This window comes from Neodiprion virginianus, chromosome 6 (assembly GCF_021901495.1).
Source record: "Neodiprion virginianus isolate iyNeoVirg1 chromosome 6, iyNeoVirg1.1, whole genome shotgun sequence".
NCBI lineage: Eukaryota > Metazoa > Arthropoda > Insecta > Hymenoptera > Diprionidae > Neodiprion > Neodiprion virginianus.
The window spans coordinates 19,186,968-19,209,087 of NC_060882.1; the positions used below are offsets into that span (position 1 = coordinate 19,186,968).

A 22,120-nucleotide genomic window follows, 5' to 3' on the forward strand; every position below is an offset into this window, starting at 1 on the left:
CCGTGCATAATAGCCAAACAGGTACGAATCCGGCTGCGCTGCAGTTATGTAGAACAATTAAGCGAACAACAAAGCGAACAATTAACCAATCGGATTTTCGGGTCCCGCTGTCAAGCCTCGGAGAATTGCGTCCTTTTGGCGTCCTTACTGTCTCGTCCATCCAAACCCTGCTTTTGCCCAGGTAATAAATCGGACGACCCTGTATTCGGTACTTTTTTATTGCTCTCAGAAAGTTTCGTCGCCACATAATGAGGTCTTGTCTCTCTGTTTGGACGCAATTACGTTGTCGTTTAGTAAAAGTGAAATTCAATTCCGTCAATAATTTGTGGAAGGTCGATCGCTTGAATTCCGGAAAGATCTACGTCGCCGTTCACAGCTTGTAGAACTTTTGTGTACGTAATATTCCGGCATGACAGGTGATATGTCGTAGCGTGTAATAACATGCTTCTTAAATTGGTCTGACGGCAGGCAACCCAACATCCTTGTTTGAATAATCGCCTAGAGCTAGGCAAGTTGACATACATTAATCGCTCGCATTTGTTCCTTACCAATATTTTTAAGGCCCGAGCTCTCGGTGTGAACAAAACCAATTTTCTTTTTTAAATCACTGCTCATTTTCACGTGTACCTATTTTAACCCCAAAACCGCAGACGATACCGTAGATTTACAAGTAACAAGATCTTGCAGTTGGAAGTAATGTGAATTCCGAAGAATTTAAAACCTCCAACGTAATTTTGAGTAATTCAAAATTGACGGGAAGATTTACATTGGTATTCAAAAGATGAATGGTAATCAGAAAAGGTGGAAAAATGTCGAACTATCAACAAGTCTTTCGGTGGCGTAAATTTTATTTATTCATTCATTTATTTATTAATATTTCTACACGCATCTTACGTCTAATTAGAGTGTACTACCTACATCCCTCTGCCATTATAGATGCAAAAATAGAACGTTGATCTATTTTTGTTGAAATTTTACAAGTAGGAATGTACGATGATCTTACAATAGACATTTGGGTTAATACAACAGACGATATAGTTAAAACACTCGGATCTGAGTAAGATATATTTTTTTTTAAATCTTTACTCATTGTTTATTCTTATTTTTCCTTTAAAAATCTTATCAAGTTTTTCACCGTTTGCCCAAGCAAGTATAACGATAGTTTACACGAATCGAACTAACGTCCTGTTCCGTAGAATAAACTTGCTTCGCATTATAAGTACCATTTAACGGTGAATAAATATATTCTGCTTTCAATAATTTTATTTACAATTCGTATTCACTACGTTGTTTCTCGTTCGTAATTTATCTGCCCTCGTCGTGCTCGCTATTTTCGCTATAATATCCCGTGTATTGTCATTAAACATTAAATCATTACGTCTGAGAACAAAAAGCACGGTGAAAATAGGAACGACGCTATCAACAACAAAAACGGTAACATTGTACGCATGTCGCATATAACGTAGATATACTTATAACATGTGATTTATATATATATATATATATATATATATATATATATATACATATATGTTTTTGTAATATATGTATTTATAATATACGCTTCGATTTAGGTATGAAGTAAAATTAGCATTAAAACATGATAAACTCGCGCATTGGCAGTTAGTTAATAATACAAATAATAGTAATAATAAAACTAATGAATGGTGAATTTGCATTTTGAATAGGTGCGGTGAACAAAATATATATAAGTTTCGAAACAGTCTTGAATACATGTCTAGATATAATGTAAAAATACACATCGCTCTAGCTGTATCATAGCAAAATAACATTAATTACATTATTATTAGATATCCATAATATGTTCATACAGACAATTTCAACGTCACCAACGACCGTTATCGTCAGGTCGTCGGTAAATCGCTAGCGAATTTCGTAGCGTCATAATTATTGATTTATTATTCCCTTTGTCCAAACAAACGATAAAAAAAAAGTAAGAAAATAAACTCTTGTAACCACGCGAAATAAAATTCGTATATTTAAAATAATCTTAAAACTAGAGTACTTCGATATAATTTCACTACCTTTTATGATCTGAATATTTACAAAGAGAGAAAAAAAATTACAATGACTATATTTTAAATGAAAAAAATAATTCTTCGCTCGAAGAAAAAAAATATTGTATTCTTACACAGAGAATTCGTCGACGATTAACTTCTTATAAAACATTCACGTTTTTTAATCCAAATATCACCGTACCTTTCAAAACTAAGGCCGATCTCTGTTAATTCATACATATTTCGATATCGTCTTAGATTTCGGACTGTTTCAAAACTTTACGCTTTCATCCTCGTCGTTGTAAAATTTACTTCTGATCTTTTTCTTTCACTCAAATCGGTAAGAAACGATTCCATAAATATTATAATCACGCTGCTCAACCGATGTTCCATAAATCAGTTTTTACGCGATTTACGCTTTTCTTCTCGTAAAATTAGAAACTGCAGACAAAAAAGAAAATATACAATATATATGTATAGGTATACAGAATGAGTAGCTAACGGTCGAAAGCACGTTCTTACATACAGGTCTGGAAACTCTGGTGGTGGGGGTGACTCACTTCTTGAGTCCACTTTCAATAATTCTTAGATTGGCCGCAAGGGTCGCTGTAATCTAGTAGGGTCACCCGTGTCACCTGTGAGCGACAGAGATAGAAAAAATTTCTCTCTGTTGGCGCAAGCGCGCTACAGCCTAATAACGAAATTTGAGGTTGTGTAACTCAGCCCTACTAGATAGTAGCGACGCAGTGCCGAAACCGTAAACTACAAATTGATTCAATATCTGCATATCGCATGCGCTCAAATTCTAAAGCAAATGCAGTTGTTTTGTCAAGTTGGCCAACCGTCACAAGTTCAGTAGCTGCGATGTATGTAACCTCAAAAATTTTGACAGCTAATGGTGGCAGTTGTGCTCACCTTCGGTCATTCCTCGATTAATAATTTTTACAAATAAAAATATTCGCAATCTTCCAAAATAGTTCCAACGGCCAGAATCTTTCATCTGTTACAGATGCTGACAAAATTTTTGAGGTTACATACATCGCGGCTACTGAACTTGTGACGGTTGGCCAACTTGACAAAACAACTGTATTTTCTCTAGAAGTTTAGCGCATGCGCGTTAGATCATTCGACCGTTAGCTACTCACTCTGTATACCTATATAGAATGAAAGTCGATGAATGAAATAATTGCAGCACAGTTGCGGCAGTAAATTCTAAAACTTATTTTTGGGACTAAAATTGCTGTGATAACGACCGTTTGATGCGAGACAATTTCGACACATGCCTCTCCACTTTTTTCCCCGCATAAATCTTACGCGTGTGCATAATATTATATCCTGTGTTGCATAAATGCCTGCGCGACTCCCTGTGTAAATAGAATACAGAATCGCTGCATGAATTCCTAAACCCAGACAAGCCTTTACTTACATGTATTACGATGATGATGGTGATAATAATAATAACAACAACAATAAGAGCACGACGAGGCTAAAAAGCTCAATAAAAAAGTAGATAAGAAAATGACGTCCGTAAATAATCTGAACCAAATATGTAGGTGAACGCGAAGTGTGATATACATTACATATTGTATACCTATACACATACGATGTATAATAATTACTGAAATGATCACCGATGAGAAAAAATATTTCCAACGGTATCCGGACCGATGAGAAATGAAGACCGAAGATCATAATCACCACTTCCGTACTTCTCTTTATCATTTCCTCTACGTTATATTATATATTTTTTCTTTCCGTATACGTAGTCCATGTGATATGGGAAAAAGCGGCGACTCTGTGCTCCGGTGTCTTTGAGGTTTTTAATGAGAAAAGGAAAAATTGTGTGTAAAAAAAAATATCGGTCAATCGTCGTCTCTCGAAAACTTTCATTGTTCCTGTGGAACTTTTAGTAGGACCGTTCTGGTCCCGTCAGCGTCGGAGATGTTTATTTTGAGCTCGTTCGTCAGCGCCTCGAGCTTGTCGACGATCTTCGTCGCCGCTTCGCCCCCCGGTTTTGGCGGGGGCCAAACGTCGTCGAGAGGAGGTTCAATGAACCTTCGTCCCGGCTTCACGTCACCCCCCGACCCTTGGCCCAGGGTTCCGCCGACGTATTCGTACGGCGACGTCATCTTCGACGCCGGATCCGGGTCCAGGCGGGGGCGTTTTTGCGCCGGAACCGCCAAAGCTGGACTGTTGTAGTCGTGGTCGAGAAGGCCCTCGACTTCCTGGAGGAGCTCCTCGCCGCACTGCAGCTGAAGGTCTTCGCCCAGAAGCTGCTTCGTGTAAAGCAGGCTGCGCGATCGTCCTGCAAAAGATATTTTTATTATTTACAAGGAATCGGTTTTTTTTTTTTTTTTGTTTCTGCAATGCGAATCATTGACTGTTATATATTCATACGAATCTGAACGAACGGTATTTCGTTTTGGAGGACAAATCCACTTAATTCATTGAGTCTGAAAAATGTTTTGTCAATTCATCGAAATTTTTTTAAAGAGGCATGTCATCGATTTTGTGTTTTACTTTGTCTGATGGGATTAATCAGTTGGATGTTTTTTTTCTCCTTTCTCTTCTCGAGAATTTTTCATACCTGCGACAAGTTTCCTCAACAGCATAATTATACAGAATTAATGATTCTAATAGTATTTCAAATTTTCATACATTTTCTATTACATCTATTCCTTACATGTTGAGTTTGCATATTTTTCTGCACAATATTAAAGATGTGTAGCTCGTTTTTACGACTTATGCAAATAATTTTGAAATTATTTTTCACAAAAAGATGCGAGTATATAAAGAATGAATGAAGAAAAACAACTGATTTAAATCAGCTTTGGTCACTCATACGATAGGGGATATGGCTATAATACGGCATATTATCATTTGACAAAAAAAAGAACAATTCAAGTATTGCGCAGCACTGTTCTGAGTGTGTCCTAAAATAATGTAATCGTTATTCAAGGTAAAATTTCAAAGAAGCAACGAAGGGGAAAAAACGCCGATTCAAATTGGAGGCAACAATTTACGTGTTTAAAGTTTAGATGCCGCAGTATTTGATAACGACAGTATATGATTAGACTGACAACATTCAGCCTTGGGGATGTTTATCGCAGGTATTTTATATCGTTGAGGAAGATCTTTGAGCCAATTGTGTAAACAATTAGAGCTAAGGTAGATACGAGTATAAATGTGAAATGATGATATAAAGCGTTTATGTCTGTCGCTTGCTACTTCCTGTATCGGTGCATTATATTTTTCTCGTGAACCGACAGATCTTGAAAATTATGTTAATCCGACGAATTCGATGGTTGAGTAAATACAATTACAAAATTTTCAAACTAGCGCAGAATTATCTATAAAATTGAGAGAAATTCGCTGGAAAATCGAATATACCGGGGTGCAGAACGGAAAGAAATAGATTTTATCAGTTTTGGCCAAAAATAGTTTAAATATGGTCAAATTAAAACTTTCTTCTATGATGCGTCACAATATCTATGAGAAACGAGCGGGTTTAAATATATTCGAAAAAGTGACATTTTGCGGATAATTGTGAGAAAACTGTAGTGGTAAGAAGTACCTAATAATAAAGAGCCGGTGAGTTGACGAAGAGAATCTGTCATATGTATCTAATACGCAAAGTTCAAAACTAACAATTGCAGTAAACGTTATAAATTATCTCTTTCGGAACGCAGCGTTCCAAACAACCGACGCGTACATTGGGTCAAGAATATTATTCCACGACGCGACGCGGTTAATTGCAGCGTATGTGATGATCGGGACTGCGTGATGTAACTGTGCAATAAACGAATGACAAAGTAATAAATGAATCTGACATGAGCAGCTGTGTACACTTGGCCGCAGTGATTCTAAGACGGCTAATTTTTTCGACGAGTCCGTTACGTTGGCAGTGCAGAATTCCCTAGACTGTTACTATGCAGAATGAGCCCGCAGCGCCACCGCCGGCCGATCACGAAACAGGCTCAGCCTTTGTAAACATAATGTAACCATAGGGATATTATACATAGAGTAGACAAGTTATAGCGGTTTGCATAAGGGGAAAGGTCGGACGGGCATGAAGAGAAAGAAAACCATGCGACCGGTTTATTCTTTTTTGCACACGCATTTACGCATGCGTCAGAAGCATAGATCCGCTCTATATCTCTGCGCAGTAAAACATTGCGCGTGCTTGTTAGAAGAGGTTAAATAGATCGCTCGATTTTCTCTTTTGTTTTATCACCCAGTCGCCTGTGCCATTCACTTGTCTACTCTATGTATAATATCTACGATCTACATAACCCATGACCATCGAATCTAACTCAAACAGCACATTATGTAAAAAGGGAATAATCAGCTTTATTCCCTCTAGAAATCTTGAATTTGGCCACTTTATTGACCTGAAGAGTAAGCGTTTTGAGTTTTTTTAAATTTGAAAAATAAAGTTTATTGAAAATTTATAGTATTACAGAAAGTAATGATTAAAAATTAAAAAAAGAAAATGAGCAAATCTGAAAACTTTTTCCGGTCAATAAAGTGGCTATTACAGTTGAGTCGGTAATAAATAATAAAATTCTACGTTCGCGAAGGTTTTATGTTTCGCAGACGGCCGGCGGTAGCGCTGCGGATTGATTCTTTGTTGCCAACGTAAACGACTCGTCGGAAAAATTAACTGTCTCGGAATCACTGCGATCAAGTATATACGAACTGGAGGGGATCCGAGGACTGAGTAACGTTCGAGTCGTTTGAGGTCGCGGCTTCTAACGGTACGCGCTTGCGGGATACTTACAATTAGCGATGACTAGTTTGTATGGCTACCAGTTTTACCGTGACGCACCTAAATAACTTGAAAAATCGATGTACTTACGTACGTCGATTCCGCGAAAGATGCAGGAGAGATAAAAGAAAAAAGCTAAACGCGATAAAAAAGAGTCCCTGATGAAACGAGGGCAGAAAGCTTCCATGGTTCGACTGTTTAGTCGCACGTACGATAAGCTATCTAGATATGTATTTCTGTCACATACGCAATGAAATACTTGTCGTATCTATAGGCGAGTACTATCTACGTAATGCGACGTCCGTATTTGAACATATGAACGCGATAAAGATCGTCATCTCGACGATTTAGGCACATCATGGGCAAAAATCTTCGATATTTGACGACGTTTTGTTTACACATCGGTAGGTGGTTTATACGCATAGAAGACGCGAGTATCTTTGGCGAAGTTACGCGGTTGCAGCGTCGGTGGTTGACTATCGTGAAGAGATATGTTACAGGGACTGTAATTAATTTGATCACTAATCGAGACGCGAGGAAAATGTATAATGGAAACTGATTGCAAACACAGGTATCTTATAAAACGCTAGTTTTTACAAAGAAAAACATACGAGGAATCACGAACATGCTGCTTCGTACGTCTATAGGCTTGTGTCGATTTCGATTCATCTCTTCGTCACTCCCCGAGCAAGGCCTTTTTATAGTGCACGCTGATAAAAAGCGATAAGAAGAATGAATCGAGGAAAAGTAAAAAACAAATTCAAATAAAACGGATAAAAATCTAATTCGATAACCTATTATGCAATTCGGAGAAATAATTATACGAAGTTGAAAATTTTGTATGCCGGAAAAAAATTAAGACCAAATTGAAAAAAAAAAACCACAGTATTTGCAACATCGATATACACATACGAGGTCTAAGTTAGTGTAAACGTTAACGTAACGAGACTTGTTGAAAAAATAATCAATTCACAACCTTTAAATGAATTTGCAGGTTTTGATTTTACAAAATATGTGGTTTACTGTATTTCGAACAACGCTAAAACCGCATAATTACGATTTTACACGATTATATCAACGGTCAGAACTTCAACCTCACAAGTACAGAACGTGTCGATTGCGATTGCGACTGCGAGGAGATAAAATTCCTTCAAGGCATCCTACACTTTGTTTTTCAATCGGTGTCCAGAGTTCGGAATACACACAACGTCGGATGAAAATCAGTTCAGTGATTTCTTTCGTGAAATGCGACGGCTGGAAATGCTCGCCGAATGATTCGCACATTATTGCGAACCGAAGCAATCCGAGGAACAAATAAATCTAGCATAAAAAGAAACTGTATCATCTATTAATAAAGACCGTGTCAACAAATACGTGCATGGAAGTCGGTCCAGCGATTTACGCAACGTTTCTCCTCGTCAGCAGTGACGAAGAAATTTGACCTCTTCGGGTGACAAAAAATTAGATAGATAGAGAGGGACAGAAGCTCCGTGCCTAGTTACCATATTTCACCATGTTTTGGGCCTGACGGTCTGTCATACGAGCTCGGAATATTAAATTATAAGTAGCTGGCTCGTTCTCCACTTTAGGGCCGATTGGTTAGAGTAAAAAATTCCTTTCTCCTTACGGTGTCAATGAACTAGCTTGCCCCTGCCTCCGCAGTTGAAAAGTTATTATTCAACTATTAACGATCAATCGTTAGCATTTTCGCGAAATCTGACGTACACATAGATACCTATAACCCGGAGAAAATTTATACCGAGGTAGAAAGAATATGTCTGGGAAACGGACCGAGGAAGGAAGTGTTCGGGATAAAATTCCCGTTAATCCGGGGCGTGAAATCTGGGCTATTATATCACCTCGAGCGGAGCAGGTTGTACAGCGCATTAAATTTCGAAGTCCGAGACAAGAAGAGGAGAAACGGTACGGCGATAACGAGAGTGTAACCCGTAACAAGAGGAAACCGCAGGCGACATCTTATCACGGTTTCTTGTCAGACACTCGGAGCAGAATGCGAGGCTCGGTTAGTTGGTGTTTTTAATTCATAGAAAAGTGATCGCTTTGTAAAATATGCACCATTTTGTCCCAGTCGGTAACGGGGAAAAATGCCGACACACGCTGTCGGTGATGATTAACGATTCGGTCTCCGGTAACGCGAACGATAGCTATTATTATTATTTTCTTTCCAACAACTCAACGATTGATCGAGAGCGATTAATTTGATACACGGAATTAGAGAAATTCGAGAGAAAATTTTTTTCTAGAACTCTTTCATTCCGTTCTGAATTCCTGAAGTAATTTGGAAAAACATTTCACCTCGTTAGTGAGATTTATATCGATATTTATCGAGCAAACAGTAACGCGATGATTACGGTTAAAATTCTACAAGTGGTACAATGAAAACCGTGAAAAAGGCGGAAATTTCTATTGCTTAGAAAGTGTGAAGAATACTTACAGGTAACTCTTGTGCGATATTCGTTGTTCTTTAATCGTAAGAATCAATCTAAATAAATTTACCTTCGTTCATCGGATACGAAAATTGGCGATTTTTATTTAAAGCGAAAGCGTCGGAATTCGATTTTTTATACAGTTTTACGAGATTTTTTCGAGCATTTCAGAGTAGAAGATGAGGACGAAAAAAATAAGTTATTCTGTGAAATAAAAAAATGTGTACACGTTGTTACCAATCTCATTGTAAGTTTCATATTCAATTCGTGAATGAGAACTCAACTCTCCGTACCGAGGAGATACTGAATCTGTATATACATGTAATATATTATAACTGTTCAACGACTAATCGCGTCGGAGCAATCTTTCTAGGTTACTTTCACTGTAAACTTGTATTACATATCCTTGCGTCCTGTAGATACACAGACAGACGCGATATGCTCCCACATAAAGTTTACTTCTCTCTTTTCTCTCTTGCTCGATATTCGCCAGGCTTAGGTTTCGATTCATTTGCAAGTAAGCTTTGACTAAAAGAAACCGAATCGGATCCCATTTGACTCGATAAAAACTGCGATCCCGTTGATATTCACTGATTCCTATCAATCTTATATCGGTACTCAAAGGCTAGGCATGGCTTCACCGAATGAAATTTCCCAAATCGCTGTATTGTAATAAACAAATTGCCAGGTTGAAATGTTGGGTGAATAAAATTCATAGAATTTATCGGTCAAGTTGTAAAGGAATAAAGTGAATACATATAACGATACGACGACTGCAAGACTACAAGACTCCAATAAAGAAAATATCCGCACTGCTTTTTAACGAAGTTGATTAATGTCTGGTAAATTGAACGTAAAGCAAATGAATTATTAATTCGCGAAAGGAAACCGGGTCTCGGAGTGTTACAATTCGATCGGAGGGACAGAAGCAGTGTTTTTTTTTTTTTTTTTATTAATGTTTAAATACAAACTGATCCGTACTTCCAAGTTTAATGATAAAAGTAAGAGGGCGAGGAAGAAGAAGAAGGTCTCCCTTCCCAAGTCCTCGAGCCTTTCACAATCTCGTTGGGTTCAATGTCCGGGGCGACCCGCGATCCTCGTCGGTTCAGGTGTGTAAACCGCGTATCAAACAACCAGCCAACGGATTTTGAAGAATGCTCTACGTGCGCGCGGACACGTTCTTTGAGTGTGGTATAAGATTGTTCAGGTACGAACGGCATTTTACCGACCGGAAGAGAAGCTTCGTCACCGGCGAGGCTGACTTTGACCGTGAAACTTTTTTCACTCCAATACCCGGCGCTAGGTAGGTCAGATGCTTAATCGTCGTATAGTTGGGCTAGAAATGTGAACGCGGTGAGAGGAGTTGAGACGTTGAACGTTGAGGGGATTGCTAATTAGCTAAAGATCGACGATAATTTTGATTAATTTCATTACGAGGTAGTTGTGCATCCGGTATTTGTGAAATTATTATCGTATACGTAAGCTGTGCAGATCTCTTTAAAGATCAAAAAATAGAAAGTACTGGTGATAATTATAAACGAAAGCTTAGATATCGATGATTCGTTTTAAATCGTTGAAGAATCGATGAGAATCTAGTAGAATCTTAACCATTTCGAAGCAATTTCAAATAAACCGTCGGTATCTGAGCTTTTGTTTCCAGTTCTAGTATTTTATATTTTTTCTATTTTTAGAGCGATGTTCGTGGCTTACGAATATATAATAATCTGATAAGGGCTGAATGTTTAGCTGTCTCATAATAGAATTTACAGAAAGTATCGAAATTTTGTCGACCAACCTAAATTGACGTCACGCACGAAATAAAATTAAATGTATACTTAAAGTTTTTACGACAAGCTATTTAAGAGAAGAAATCAGCAACGAAGATTTCATTTGCACGCTTCGATTTTAAAATCTAGGACACCGAATAATACATCCTGTTGATTAGTCGAAAAGTAGAATCGTTGTAGCGAAGGTTGGGTTTCGTATCTCAAGAATCGCTGACGTAATTCTCTATGCATTCTACCGCAGGCCAAAAAGGTTCTCGTGATGTCAGACTCGCAATCAGCATTCGAGCCTTCGGCGTCTGAGAGCCCTGAAGCTGGATTTACAAAGAGACAGAGAAGGTCGGGACATAATATCGAGAACTAATTTAGGTCAACGCGCCTGAATTCTGAATCGAAAACATTGATACAGAAAAAAGGAGTTGGGAACCACGAATTTCAGACAAAAAAAAAAAAAAAATCCGGTGGTTGACAACAGTAGAGAGATTGCACAATTCCACATGTTTTTTTTTTATCGACAACGAAATCATTTGAACCATATTAAAATCCATTAAAATCTTTTTTATCGGTTTGTTCGTTGGTAAAAGAAAAAAAAAAATATCTGTCAAACAAGATCGTCATAGGTTAGAAATGATAAACACATGGCTTATCAAAACGTACATTATCGTTATCTAAAAGCTATTCCATTTAGGAACAGAATATGCTAAAGTCCCGAACATTATCGTAACGATGTGGTTTTGATTTATGTATAAGGAAAAAGTTGCTCACGATTGTGTCTCTCAATTAAATGTGCTTAATTTTCTCTAACTCGGGGGACATTCTGCGAACGAACGAAACTTGAATTCATTCCCTCAACTTGCGTCTCCGTGTTTTCTTTTATTTATTTATTTATTTTTCGGCGATGTTTTGACTCGGTTGTACGCTGTAAGAAAAATTCAGCGCGGACTTTGATAGTTTATAATTTGGTGCCGATCTGAAACTATCCGATTCTTAACAGTATAGTAGTCCACACCGACTAATTTTCGTCAATGTCAATGCCGATTTTTTTTCTCACGGTACGCAGGTAACATACAAGGAACGCGAAGAACGACGAAACGATTGAAATAATTACCTGCGAGCGGTGGCATTTTCTCCGACTGCTCCTGTTCCTGCGCCAGCTCGTTGCTGTTGGCGCTGGAGTGCGGGCGAAGGTTCGGCACGGCGACGAGGGCGAGAGAAAGCAGAAGAACCATCAGACAAGTCGCAGGCTGTGCACTTTTGTTGCTGTTCTGTATGAGGGTTTGCAGCCTCTTTAGCTGCCCGGCGAGACTCTGGTTCTGGCTCTGGAGGGCCTTGATGCGTTTAAGGAGAGTCATGTTTTCCTCGGTGCACTGCTTGACGCGGTCCTCGAGGCCGTCGACGTATTCCTTTTTCCTCTTGCGCGAGTCCTGGGCGGATATCTTGTTGCGTATCTTGCGTCTGATCCTCTTGAGTTCGCGCTCCTCGTGCTTGGTGAGCGGATAGTGAGTCGGCAGGGTGATTCCCTCCTTCTGGAGCAGTCGCTTTTCCTCGCTGTTCAGCTTCAGCCGTGGATACGGCGACGTTTCCGGTTCCGAGCTCACTTCGTCGCTCGATATTCCACCCTTTTCGCTACCGGAATCGTCCTGCTTGATGCTCACCTGTTTCGGAAGTGGCGGTAATTTGACGGATGTTATTTTTTACACGACGTAGTGGGAGGGAGAGTGCCAAGGGCTGCGGAAGCTTACCGACAACGGTTTGCTGATCACGTTTCCCTGGTTGATCTTAAAGCCCTTAAGATTCCTCGCCTGCGTCGCGTTTATGATCTTTATCGTCCGGACTTCCTTCATGTCCTTCAGGCTTACCGGAAGGAGAATCGATCTCGGATTTCCCGAACCGACCGGTGTCACCCGGATCAATTGTCTAATGTTATTACGTTTGTTACTCTGAAGATTACGCAGGTTAATCGTCGCTTCCGGTGGAATTTCTGGCTGGTGCTGCGCTACGACGTCTGGAATAGTTAGAATTCGGGTTATTCGTACGTTTTGCGAACTGCATTAAGTTATGGAAATGTTTGAAAATGAGGATCGATCGATCAGATTATTCTAAATCATCGACGCTGAAGTTAGAAACGTTAGTGTATCGAAACGTTGAGACGAAAATTACTATTTAGCACCTTTGGAATACCTGAAAAAAGTTGAATTTACAAAATCTGAGTTTGTTGACGCTGTACTAACGGTTTATTGAATTTCAATTAATCCTAAACTTGCAAAATAACGACTTTTTCCAAAGATGCGTCATCACAATAACGTTACAAATTCCAGTCCGATCTAAATCTTCGATTCTAGTTTCGCGTTCAAGGCTAAAATCCAGTAATAATTCGCTTTTTTTTTTAATTTTCTGAAGATTCTTGTATCGAATTTTGAAAAAAATTCGACTCAGCAATTCTTCGGAAATAGGTTTAACAAATTTTCGTATGAAATGTGCAGAGTATTTGGTAATCGCGAAGAATATAGACCGCAGCTCGATAATGAGGTCAGAGTACCTAGATGTGAAATTGGCTGAAGACGGTTGTTGTATAACATACGTATAAGATACTAAAGCGAAACGAGGCGCGTCGCGAAATACATCGCACAGAGAATTTACATACGAGAAGATAACGCGTCATCTGTCAGGTTAATTTACGCTAAAAAACTTTTCCGTCTTGTTTGTCAACGCCGGGATAAATATCGCCTGAACAAAGTTGAGAGATAAAAATTTACGATCTAGTAATTAATGTAACACCGAAGTTGTGTTCACACCCCTTAAACGACACATCTTCGAACTACAGACAATGTTCTTTATTTTATCTTGACTTCAAGCGAAGGTTGAGAACAATTTTAACGTTTTTCTTTCAGCGTACCGCGTTACTGTGAGTACAGAGTCAAGTAACAATATTTTTCTGTATACGAGCCTTGCAAGCTTTCGTCTTATTTTTTCCTTAACTTTGTTCAACGTGCTTCGACTTTGTCAATACGGAGAACCCTTTCAAATCGTGGTTATCGCAATTCCCGCGTTACCCTTTTGTAAACAACAAGACATTTACTCACTGAAATTGAGGGTCCGTTGCTGCTGTTGCTGAACGACGAAGGCCTTCCGGGATTGTCCGTCGGCGATGTTGTTCGGCTCGACAACGTTCACGAGGGTTTGTTCAAAGTCCATCTCCTCAGTCGCGTCCGTCCCAGGCGATCCGAGGTTAGAGCTCATCACCGATCTGATCGGGCTGTCGATCGGACTTTCGGGGCTTGATTCAAGGGATTGATTCGGGCTTTCTATCGGGTCGAATTCGACGAAATCCCGAGGGCTGTTCAAGTCGGAGTTGAATTCTATCTGCTCTTCCTCAATCGGCAGCAGCGGGCTCAGCTGCTGTTCGCACGAGCTTAAAGCACTCGAAAGCCCGCTGTCCGATGACGAGGAAGGAATTGCAACCAGGTCACTGTCTATCAGATCGAACTGGTTGTCCAGCTTGAATATCGAGTCCAGGAAATCGTCCGGATTCGTCGGCCATTCTTCTGTCTGAAATGCGAACAATTTTCTTTGTTTTAAAAGTAGAAAAACAAAAAAAAAGCCGCAAGTATCTTGCAGATTTTAGCAGCTATGCAGCTAAGAATTTCACGATTTGTGGAAGATTTAGCCGATTATTCAAGTCAAATTTTTTATCGCAATTTGGTGATGAAAAATCCTCAGTTTTTGGGGGTCAGTCCAGTTTCTTCGTTCACTTTTTCTGCACAGAGCAAAAATTTACGATTTTCAGATCGTAATAGTTTTGGATTGGAACGAAACAAGTTTGTTTAAATAATGGTAATAAATAAAGAAATTCAATACGAGGTTAACGAAATTTTGGAAGAAATCTGGTCATTATTTAACTACAGAATAATTCTAAAGGAGTTGGATTTGCGAAACGTGAATTTAGATAGGGTTTGCTGAAATCCAGACCACCCTAAATTTTCGGAATGACAAGTTTTCCTAAAAATTTCTGCTCGCAATTCAAGCTGACAACTTGATTTGTTAACCGGAAAAACCGTTGAAGACTTTCTCAAATTGGAATACAATATTTGTTTCATCGCATAAATATACCTTAGAATAAATTGTATGAAAAATAGAAGTAGGCCGTTCAAATCGAATCGAATTTGCCACGTTTGCTGTATTACAGACAAGAATAATTATTCGCAATCAATAATGCGACCATTATATGGCGAGGGTGTAATTTACTGGCAGGACAAACAGCAGGCGCCACGATTCGCGACAGTGAAAAACGTGCGAGGGCGTGATTGACATCGATTTATCGATGCGCGCGTTCAGGGATGCGGAAAGACGATAAGAAGCTCGTTTCTCTGCCCCCCGAGAGAAAGGTGGCGCGATTTTCCATTCGGCTATCATTTCGCATCAGTGTAACCAGTCGATCGTTAAATAAATTCTATTAAATCGTGCGCTGGACCCATACATCATAATTTGCTTCCGCCCTCGTTGGAATATACATAACAATAAATCTTCCTAAAAATATTCAAGAAAACAAAAATATAATACGAAATAGCACATAGAATTTTATGTGAAAACTGGAGTGCAATCTTTTTATCTAACGTAATTATATATATTTTTTTTTTTTTTTTTTGCAGGACATACGCGGTAAATAATATTTCTGCAAGCTGACTATGACGGCGGAAGAAGGTGGGAAGGAAAGTTATCAGAGTGTGGGAGAGTACGAAGGTACGCATTTCTTTATTTGTCTTCTTTTAGGTCAGTTCTTGCAAATTCCTCTCATCTCGCTGTCTCTGTTTATCCCTCTGTCATTATCTCTCTTCGCCGCGTAGCTATTGTATCCTTTCTTTTTTGGAATAGTTCGATTATCGAATCAATTGGTTGGAGAAACGATGAACCGAAATCGCAGATTAATCGATTAATCAAAAAAAAAAAAATAAAAACGATTAACGATTAGTCGCACAGCTTTAATCAGTACATGGATTGAGTCCGTGCCTCGATCCATAAATTTCTGGTCAAAAACTGGAAACTTCCGGGAGCGAGCTTTTGGACGAGCAGGTTTATCGATCTTCTTTGAGAACGGCCAGAGAAAAGTGGCAGGTGCAGTCGCGATGTGAGATGACCGTTGGGTCAACAACCTAAAGCTATTAGCTAAAAATGGTTATTTTACGATGAAATCAAAGAAAATGTTGATGCTTGGGCTTCCTTGCCTAAATATTTTCACCAACTTTAGGTGCACGCTGTGTAACGTATACATTTACGGTACCGCGAAGGATGATTCATTTGAAAAATACTTATTTTTATTGGACCAGACTATGTATCGCAAGTTTTTATTTATTCCTACCAATTGACGCTGCACAACATCGACGAATAATTTAAACAGTTCAGCGCAAGGATAATAAACAAGGTGACGATAAACCGCGTTGTAAAAATTGTTTTATCGATTTTTGTTGGGTTTTGCGGCGTTATCATTATACAATTTAACATCGCGATGGGAACCGGCTCTGTAGAAACAATAATACTTGTATTTAAAATACGTGTATGCACGAACAACAATTAACGCTAATTAAATTCATCCCGTATCAAACCATGAGAAAGAAGAAAGGTGAATTTATTCTTCCCTGCCGAGTCGCTGCGTCTTTGCTCTAGATATCGCGCATGCATTGTTTGTCCGTTCACGCTGGGTCTTAGGAAAATGGAATAATAAAATTGTGCTCATTGCAAGGGATAGCGTTGCTGTACAGATACACCAATTGAACTCGTTGTGAGATCTCGATTCTCTTAATGCATCGAACAGTCGGGTTTATAAACGCTCCAGGGTCCCGCAAGTTAACGGGTCCTTCCCCTCTCTTCAGTCCAAGAACGAAATTACACACGGGCTGCAGATACTGGGCACATTTGTTGTCCCGATCAAGATATTGCCTTTCTATACGTCGCATTCCTCATAACGAAATGTCGGACGACATTCTTGGAGTGTCGGCTATAATTCTTGTAGATAATCGAGAAAGTCTTTTTCCTACGGGACTTTATTTTTTTCGTCGAATCGTAACGAAAATCGAAGAATAGTCGTGAGCTAAGAACTGCGGAATATCTTGAGGATAACGACGATGAGTCATGCAGTCGCGTACGGTCTTTACGATCAGACCGATCTATCCTCCATCTGGAGATCTCTCTTGCGAGAAGTGCGGGTGCCGTCTTTTTCAACCTCGTGTTGAGATGGGTCTTCCGTCGTTGCTTTCAAGCGCAACGATAATGGAGCCATTTCGAATTTCGCCTTTCACTCTGCTTCTCGCGGTGCCGAGTCGCTGATTCTTTTGATCGAGAAAAAACATCGTGTCCTCGATTATGCACTTAATCACGCAGGCAAGATCGGAACAGCGTTTGAAAAATGGGGTGAAAATCAAGTGTATGAAAACCACTCACCGCTACCCTCCTAATTGATTTCCGATCAATTAGTGGACGGGAGAATCGAGTGTATTGAGTTGTTCTGATGCTGAAAAAGGAAACGATATTCAGTAGAATAGCGTTTAGCCTCGGTTTCAACGATTCTACCGTATAGAATAATGAAAGTCCCGAGTCCGATTCCTCCTCAACGGTGAATAAGTGAGCGGAATGACGGGTCATCGCTGCTACGAATTAGCGGTAAACTTTCATGCTTCTAAGTCGTTTTCGCGTCCGCGTTCCAGGTTAAGAAATTGAAAAAAAAAGTGGCGTATTCAGATAGATTATGAGACCACGTGGTAATAAAATGTCAGTTTATTATCCACTTGAGTTTCTGCAAATTAATGCTGCTCGATGTGGGCACAAATAATGTTCCAGGTGCCCGCATGTTTACCAAATTATCACGTTATTATTCAAAACTTGTACCGCAGCACGCAGATACGTATCATGTATACTTGGAGTGTGTCATAACTGTGCGGCGAAACAGTTTGAAGTTTTACAATTAGATGTAGATTACGTAGGTGCAAGGTTTGGAGTTTCGTCGTAAGCGGGACTGACCAGGATCCATGCAGACATCAATTGTATGCACGCGAGTAACATGTGACCCGGAGAATTCGGCAGCAGATTGCGCGATAGCAGCGAGTCAATAAGATTGGATATAATACGAAGACCGAAGACTTGACGTTTTATCTCACTGGTAAACGTATTCTACGCAACACATGAACGCTATTTATTCAGCTGTAGAAGGCACTGTGCATTGCGTAATATACTAATTATTAAGGAGATAGGGAACAAGTTATCGGGTAAAACAAATTTCCGAACGTTGATGAATATTGAGGGACGTTTGCGGAGCACTTTCACGGTGCGGATTGTTAATCGTCTACGGCGTTTAATGAGAGAAATTTTAAAGATGATGGAAATATGCGCGAACGAAGAAACTGTAGAGGCAAAACATTCCTAGAATTTCCAAAACCTGTCACGGAATTTTCATTGACTCGGTGCGCTCTTTAAGCTGCTGCACGTGTTTGAGTACAATGAAAAAAGATTATCGCCGATCGGCTTTGCGGAACTAGGCAATCCGCAGTGCTAAGTGAAAGTGTAGAAAACAAACTCGTGTGCACGTAACACAATGATCATCGACGGGCTTGATCTAACAAAAGCGCAACGAATCATCGTGAATCGTTTCTCAGCACCGACTGGCCAATGTTTTCCCCTCGTTTCTTTTTCCCGATCAGCGGCGATCGTGGACTTCGGTCGTGGATAATCGGCAGCTCGAGCACACTTCTAGGTATACATATATCTGGTTTTATAACGATTGCCGATATACACGCAGATACGATCGGTGGACCAAAATGGCGGCCATCAGCGAGCGGCACGTGTGGCGGCGGGTTAAAATCTCGCCATATGTTCAACCGAAACGCAAAGCGGCATGATCTAAACTCGGAACTATCGGTATTCCCTTTGTTTCTTGGGGTTCAGCGGAATACGGCGCAACTTGTTGCGAATCCCGGTTTCTATTTCTGGTCCAAACTCGCTGTTTTGACAAGCGTGCATATAGCGAGCGTGGTCTACTTTTCGTCGAGGCGCGAGCCGGCGTAGGTTCGAAAATGAGTCTGCTAAAACGGTCGGAATTTGAATCCCGTTCCAAAGTTCTCGATTCTTATTCTCGTGGTTCTTATCAGTGACGGTAATCTTCGCGATTCACGATCAGAGATTGCGAATCGGTGCTCTTGTTTGTTTATGCCGTCGAGTGCAAACCGAGCGTCTGTCCGTTTGACTCTCAGGAAAAGCCATTAATCGTCGAACGGTGTTATCAACGTTTGTACGAATGTACGTAGACGGGAAACCGGCTTGGAAAAAAGAAGCGCGATGACGCGATCGGACCGGACATTTCGTCACTCACCGCTATAGCGTCGTCCCGACAATCGTCGTCCATCAGAACGGACTCGTGCTTAACGTCTTTTAGCATCGGATCCTCCCGGTCGAACAGGAGGTCCATCAAACTCATGTCCGAGGACAGCGACATGTTCGAACGTCACTTCGGGTCGCTTCTCAGGCGGGGGCGGGAAAATACAAACTCGTCACTGCCACTGGCGCACTGAATTGTACCCGCGACGATCTCCCATCGATGGAAACTGCACCGAACACGACCCGCACCGCGATCGCGAGGTAACTGACAGCGGTTGCGTTTCAGTTTTTACTTCCGCCCCTCCTCGACGACGCGATTATTCCCCACCGCCTCCTCCCGACGCGCCGACGACGGCGGCGAGCCAACGGTTCCTTGAACTTGGAACGGCGGGGCGGAGTGCGGATCACCCCGGATGCACCGACCTTCGAAATCCGGATCACTCGACCGAGGAGACGAAATGAGATTTTTCAAATTCGCAAAGATTTTCAACCCTCGTTGGACACGCGATAAAAAAACGCGGCTAAACGCGACCGCACAGCCGACTGCCAGCGTGTAACTAATTACGTCACAGCGTCGCGGCGAGTTGTAAGATTCCCATTGGCCGAGCCTGTGAAGTCGATAGCTGATTCGAGGTTTTTCCTCGGCATCGGAGCGCCTCTGACGGATTTTTCTCGCGGACCGCGAGACTCGGGGATGAACCGTTTCCAGCCGGTGCTGCTGTCTCTTGGATACTCATGGCACCACTCGCGCAGCAAATCGGATGGTCAGAGTTAACGTTCCGCTCCTGCGGTCTGTTTTCCAAATTCAAATTTAAATTTAGGCGCCAATGCGGCTATTGCGCGGCAAACAAGTCGCCCGGATCGCTTTGGGCTCGTTCTAAGTATCGTTGTTTGGAATTTCACGAAAGGGCGTTAACCGGTTGTGAAAGCTTGCCTAGGTATTCAGGGGCTGAGGGGAGGTGGTTTGGCCAACTGAACATTTACTCAGGTTAACGAGCGGTATCACTTATGACGAAACTCATTGGAGTAACTAACGCAAGCGACGCTCTTTTCGGATACAAAAATAGCCCTTGCTCGTTACTTTCGGCACTATTATACCGCTCGCACTTAACCCAATCGCATGTAACTGTAACTGTGTTTAATCGACTAGTTTTAAGGTTCTGTTGGATACGAACCGATTGTTGACTTGTCAGTAATCGCTAACGATTTCATATATGGAAGAAGCATAAAATTGTTTATATCGTATAGTCAAAAGAAGACCCTCTTATTTACCGCATTCTCCACGGTGCGACGATGACCGTCTCTGCATACCTGTTCTTGAAATCGTCTGGGGTTGATTTGATACCTAAAACCAAGCAATGGACAATTCGTAATCAACGAACTCATAAAGAATCGTAATTTATCGCTTTCAATTTGTCCATGGAGTCGGATTCACAATGATCGGTTCCGGAACCCATTTCAAACGATTCCAGACTCTCAAGTCCAAACGCTCATTCACCTCTTCATTTTATTTTGTCATAAAATCAGAAATCATTGTGCAGGTATGTAATAAAGATGGAAAGAAATAGGTATGGTATTTTCTCAAAATCAACGTTATGTTCCCAAATCTGATTTTACACATTTACCGACACCCATTTCGACAGTCCACGATCCCTGATTTGGCCACGAATCGTGCAATCACATTCTTTTAATGTATAATTCGCAGAGTGACGTATACGTGTCACATGTATTCTATAAAAACGTTCTTGCGCGAGCAAGTTGGGGTTAATGCGTGTTGGTACCTATTGCTGAGCTTTTTAAATAATTTGACTTCCTCGCGTGCGGCTGGACTCGCTGGCATCGGCTTTAATTTATTCGAGAATTGCCGAGCACGCGCTATTGGCATTATTGCCGCAATTTGCACGTATGTCCATTTGATGCATACACGTTCACCAAATACTCACGCAATCCTGGGTGTACGGTCGTATCAGTCGCGCTAAAAATACCAGGCATGCGCCTGTGGTGCTGAATCTGCTGCAATGTTGCAAAATCTATACACCAAACTATAATACTTGTGCTATAATTCGTGTTCGCATGGCATTCCTGTTTACCAAGAGACCTGTTACAGGCATATCGGTTAATGTTGTTTTTCACAATGGTATTTGCGAATTGGGCAACGGTAAGAAGATTCGGAAAAACGGACTGAAAAATGATGGGAACAGAAATTGTTTGTACCACTACAAGGACTACGTCGTCTTATTTTTACTAGAACGAATACTCAAAGTATTCGTGTTTATGGTCTTGCTAAACACTTGTGTCAATTATGGTCTGTTACGCGCAACATACGATCGATACTCGTAGAATACATACCTTATTGACGCATGACGAATAATGGTATAATGTCGCGGTGCCGAGCGGTATGAAAATAAGTCGATTATATGCTTCAATGCTTTCCTAATAAAAGAAAAAAGCGGATTACGAATTTCTATACCAAAACGCGATTTGGTACGAGGAAGCAGAATCAACCGCGTAGTTTATCACGAGACTCTGGGAAAATTTTTCAACGACGATTACTTACGCTAGAACGTGTCTGATTGAAAATTCTGCAACAGTCAATCGATTACCAATGAATAGACGTTTAAATTTCGGTTAGTTTATTTTATAATATAGAAATTTTTAGTTTTTGCAACACGAACATCCTTGTGAGAGAACCATAGAAAATAATTCACAAAGCAAGGTAAATCCGAAGAAATATCATTTCAA

The 22,120-nt window shown here is 40.5% G+C and overlaps 1 protein-coding gene across 1 annotated transcript; it reads right to left on the reverse strand.

Moving 5' to 3' along the window:
- Nucleotides 1-830: 830 nt before the first annotated feature.
- On the reverse strand, nucleotides 831-19,939 carry LOC124306691 (cyclic AMP-responsive element-binding protein 3-like protein 1). The gene is made up of 5 exons (XM_046767587.1): nucleotides 19,374-19,939; nucleotides 14,101-14,566; nucleotides 12,760-13,022; nucleotides 12,126-12,672; nucleotides 831-4,323 (listed from the first exon to the last, which is right to left on the reverse strand). The coding sequence occupies exons 1-5, from the start codon at nucleotides 19,494-19,496 to the stop codon at nucleotides 3,905-3,907; spliced, it is 1,818 nt and encodes a 605-aa protein (XP_046623543.1). The 5' UTR covers nucleotides 19,497-19,939; the 3' UTR covers nucleotides 831-3,904.
- Between the last annotated feature and the right edge of the window lie 2,181 nt (nucleotides 19,940-22,120).

Bases quoted from the DNA above. Each gene is read 5' to 3' on its own strand.
- LOC124306691 (XM_046767587.1), bottom strand. From the start codon at position 19,496: ATGTCGCTGTCCTCGGACATGAGTTTGATGGACCTCCTGTTCGACCGG. The intron at 13,023-14,100 runs GTGAGTAAATGT...TAACTATTCCAG, and splicing joins GCAACGGACCCTCAATTTCA to ACGTCGTAGCGCAGCACCAG. The intron at 12,673-12,759 runs GTAAGCTTCCGC...CTTCCGAAACAG, and splicing joins TGATCAGCAAACCGTTGTCG to GTGAGCATCAAGCAGGACGA.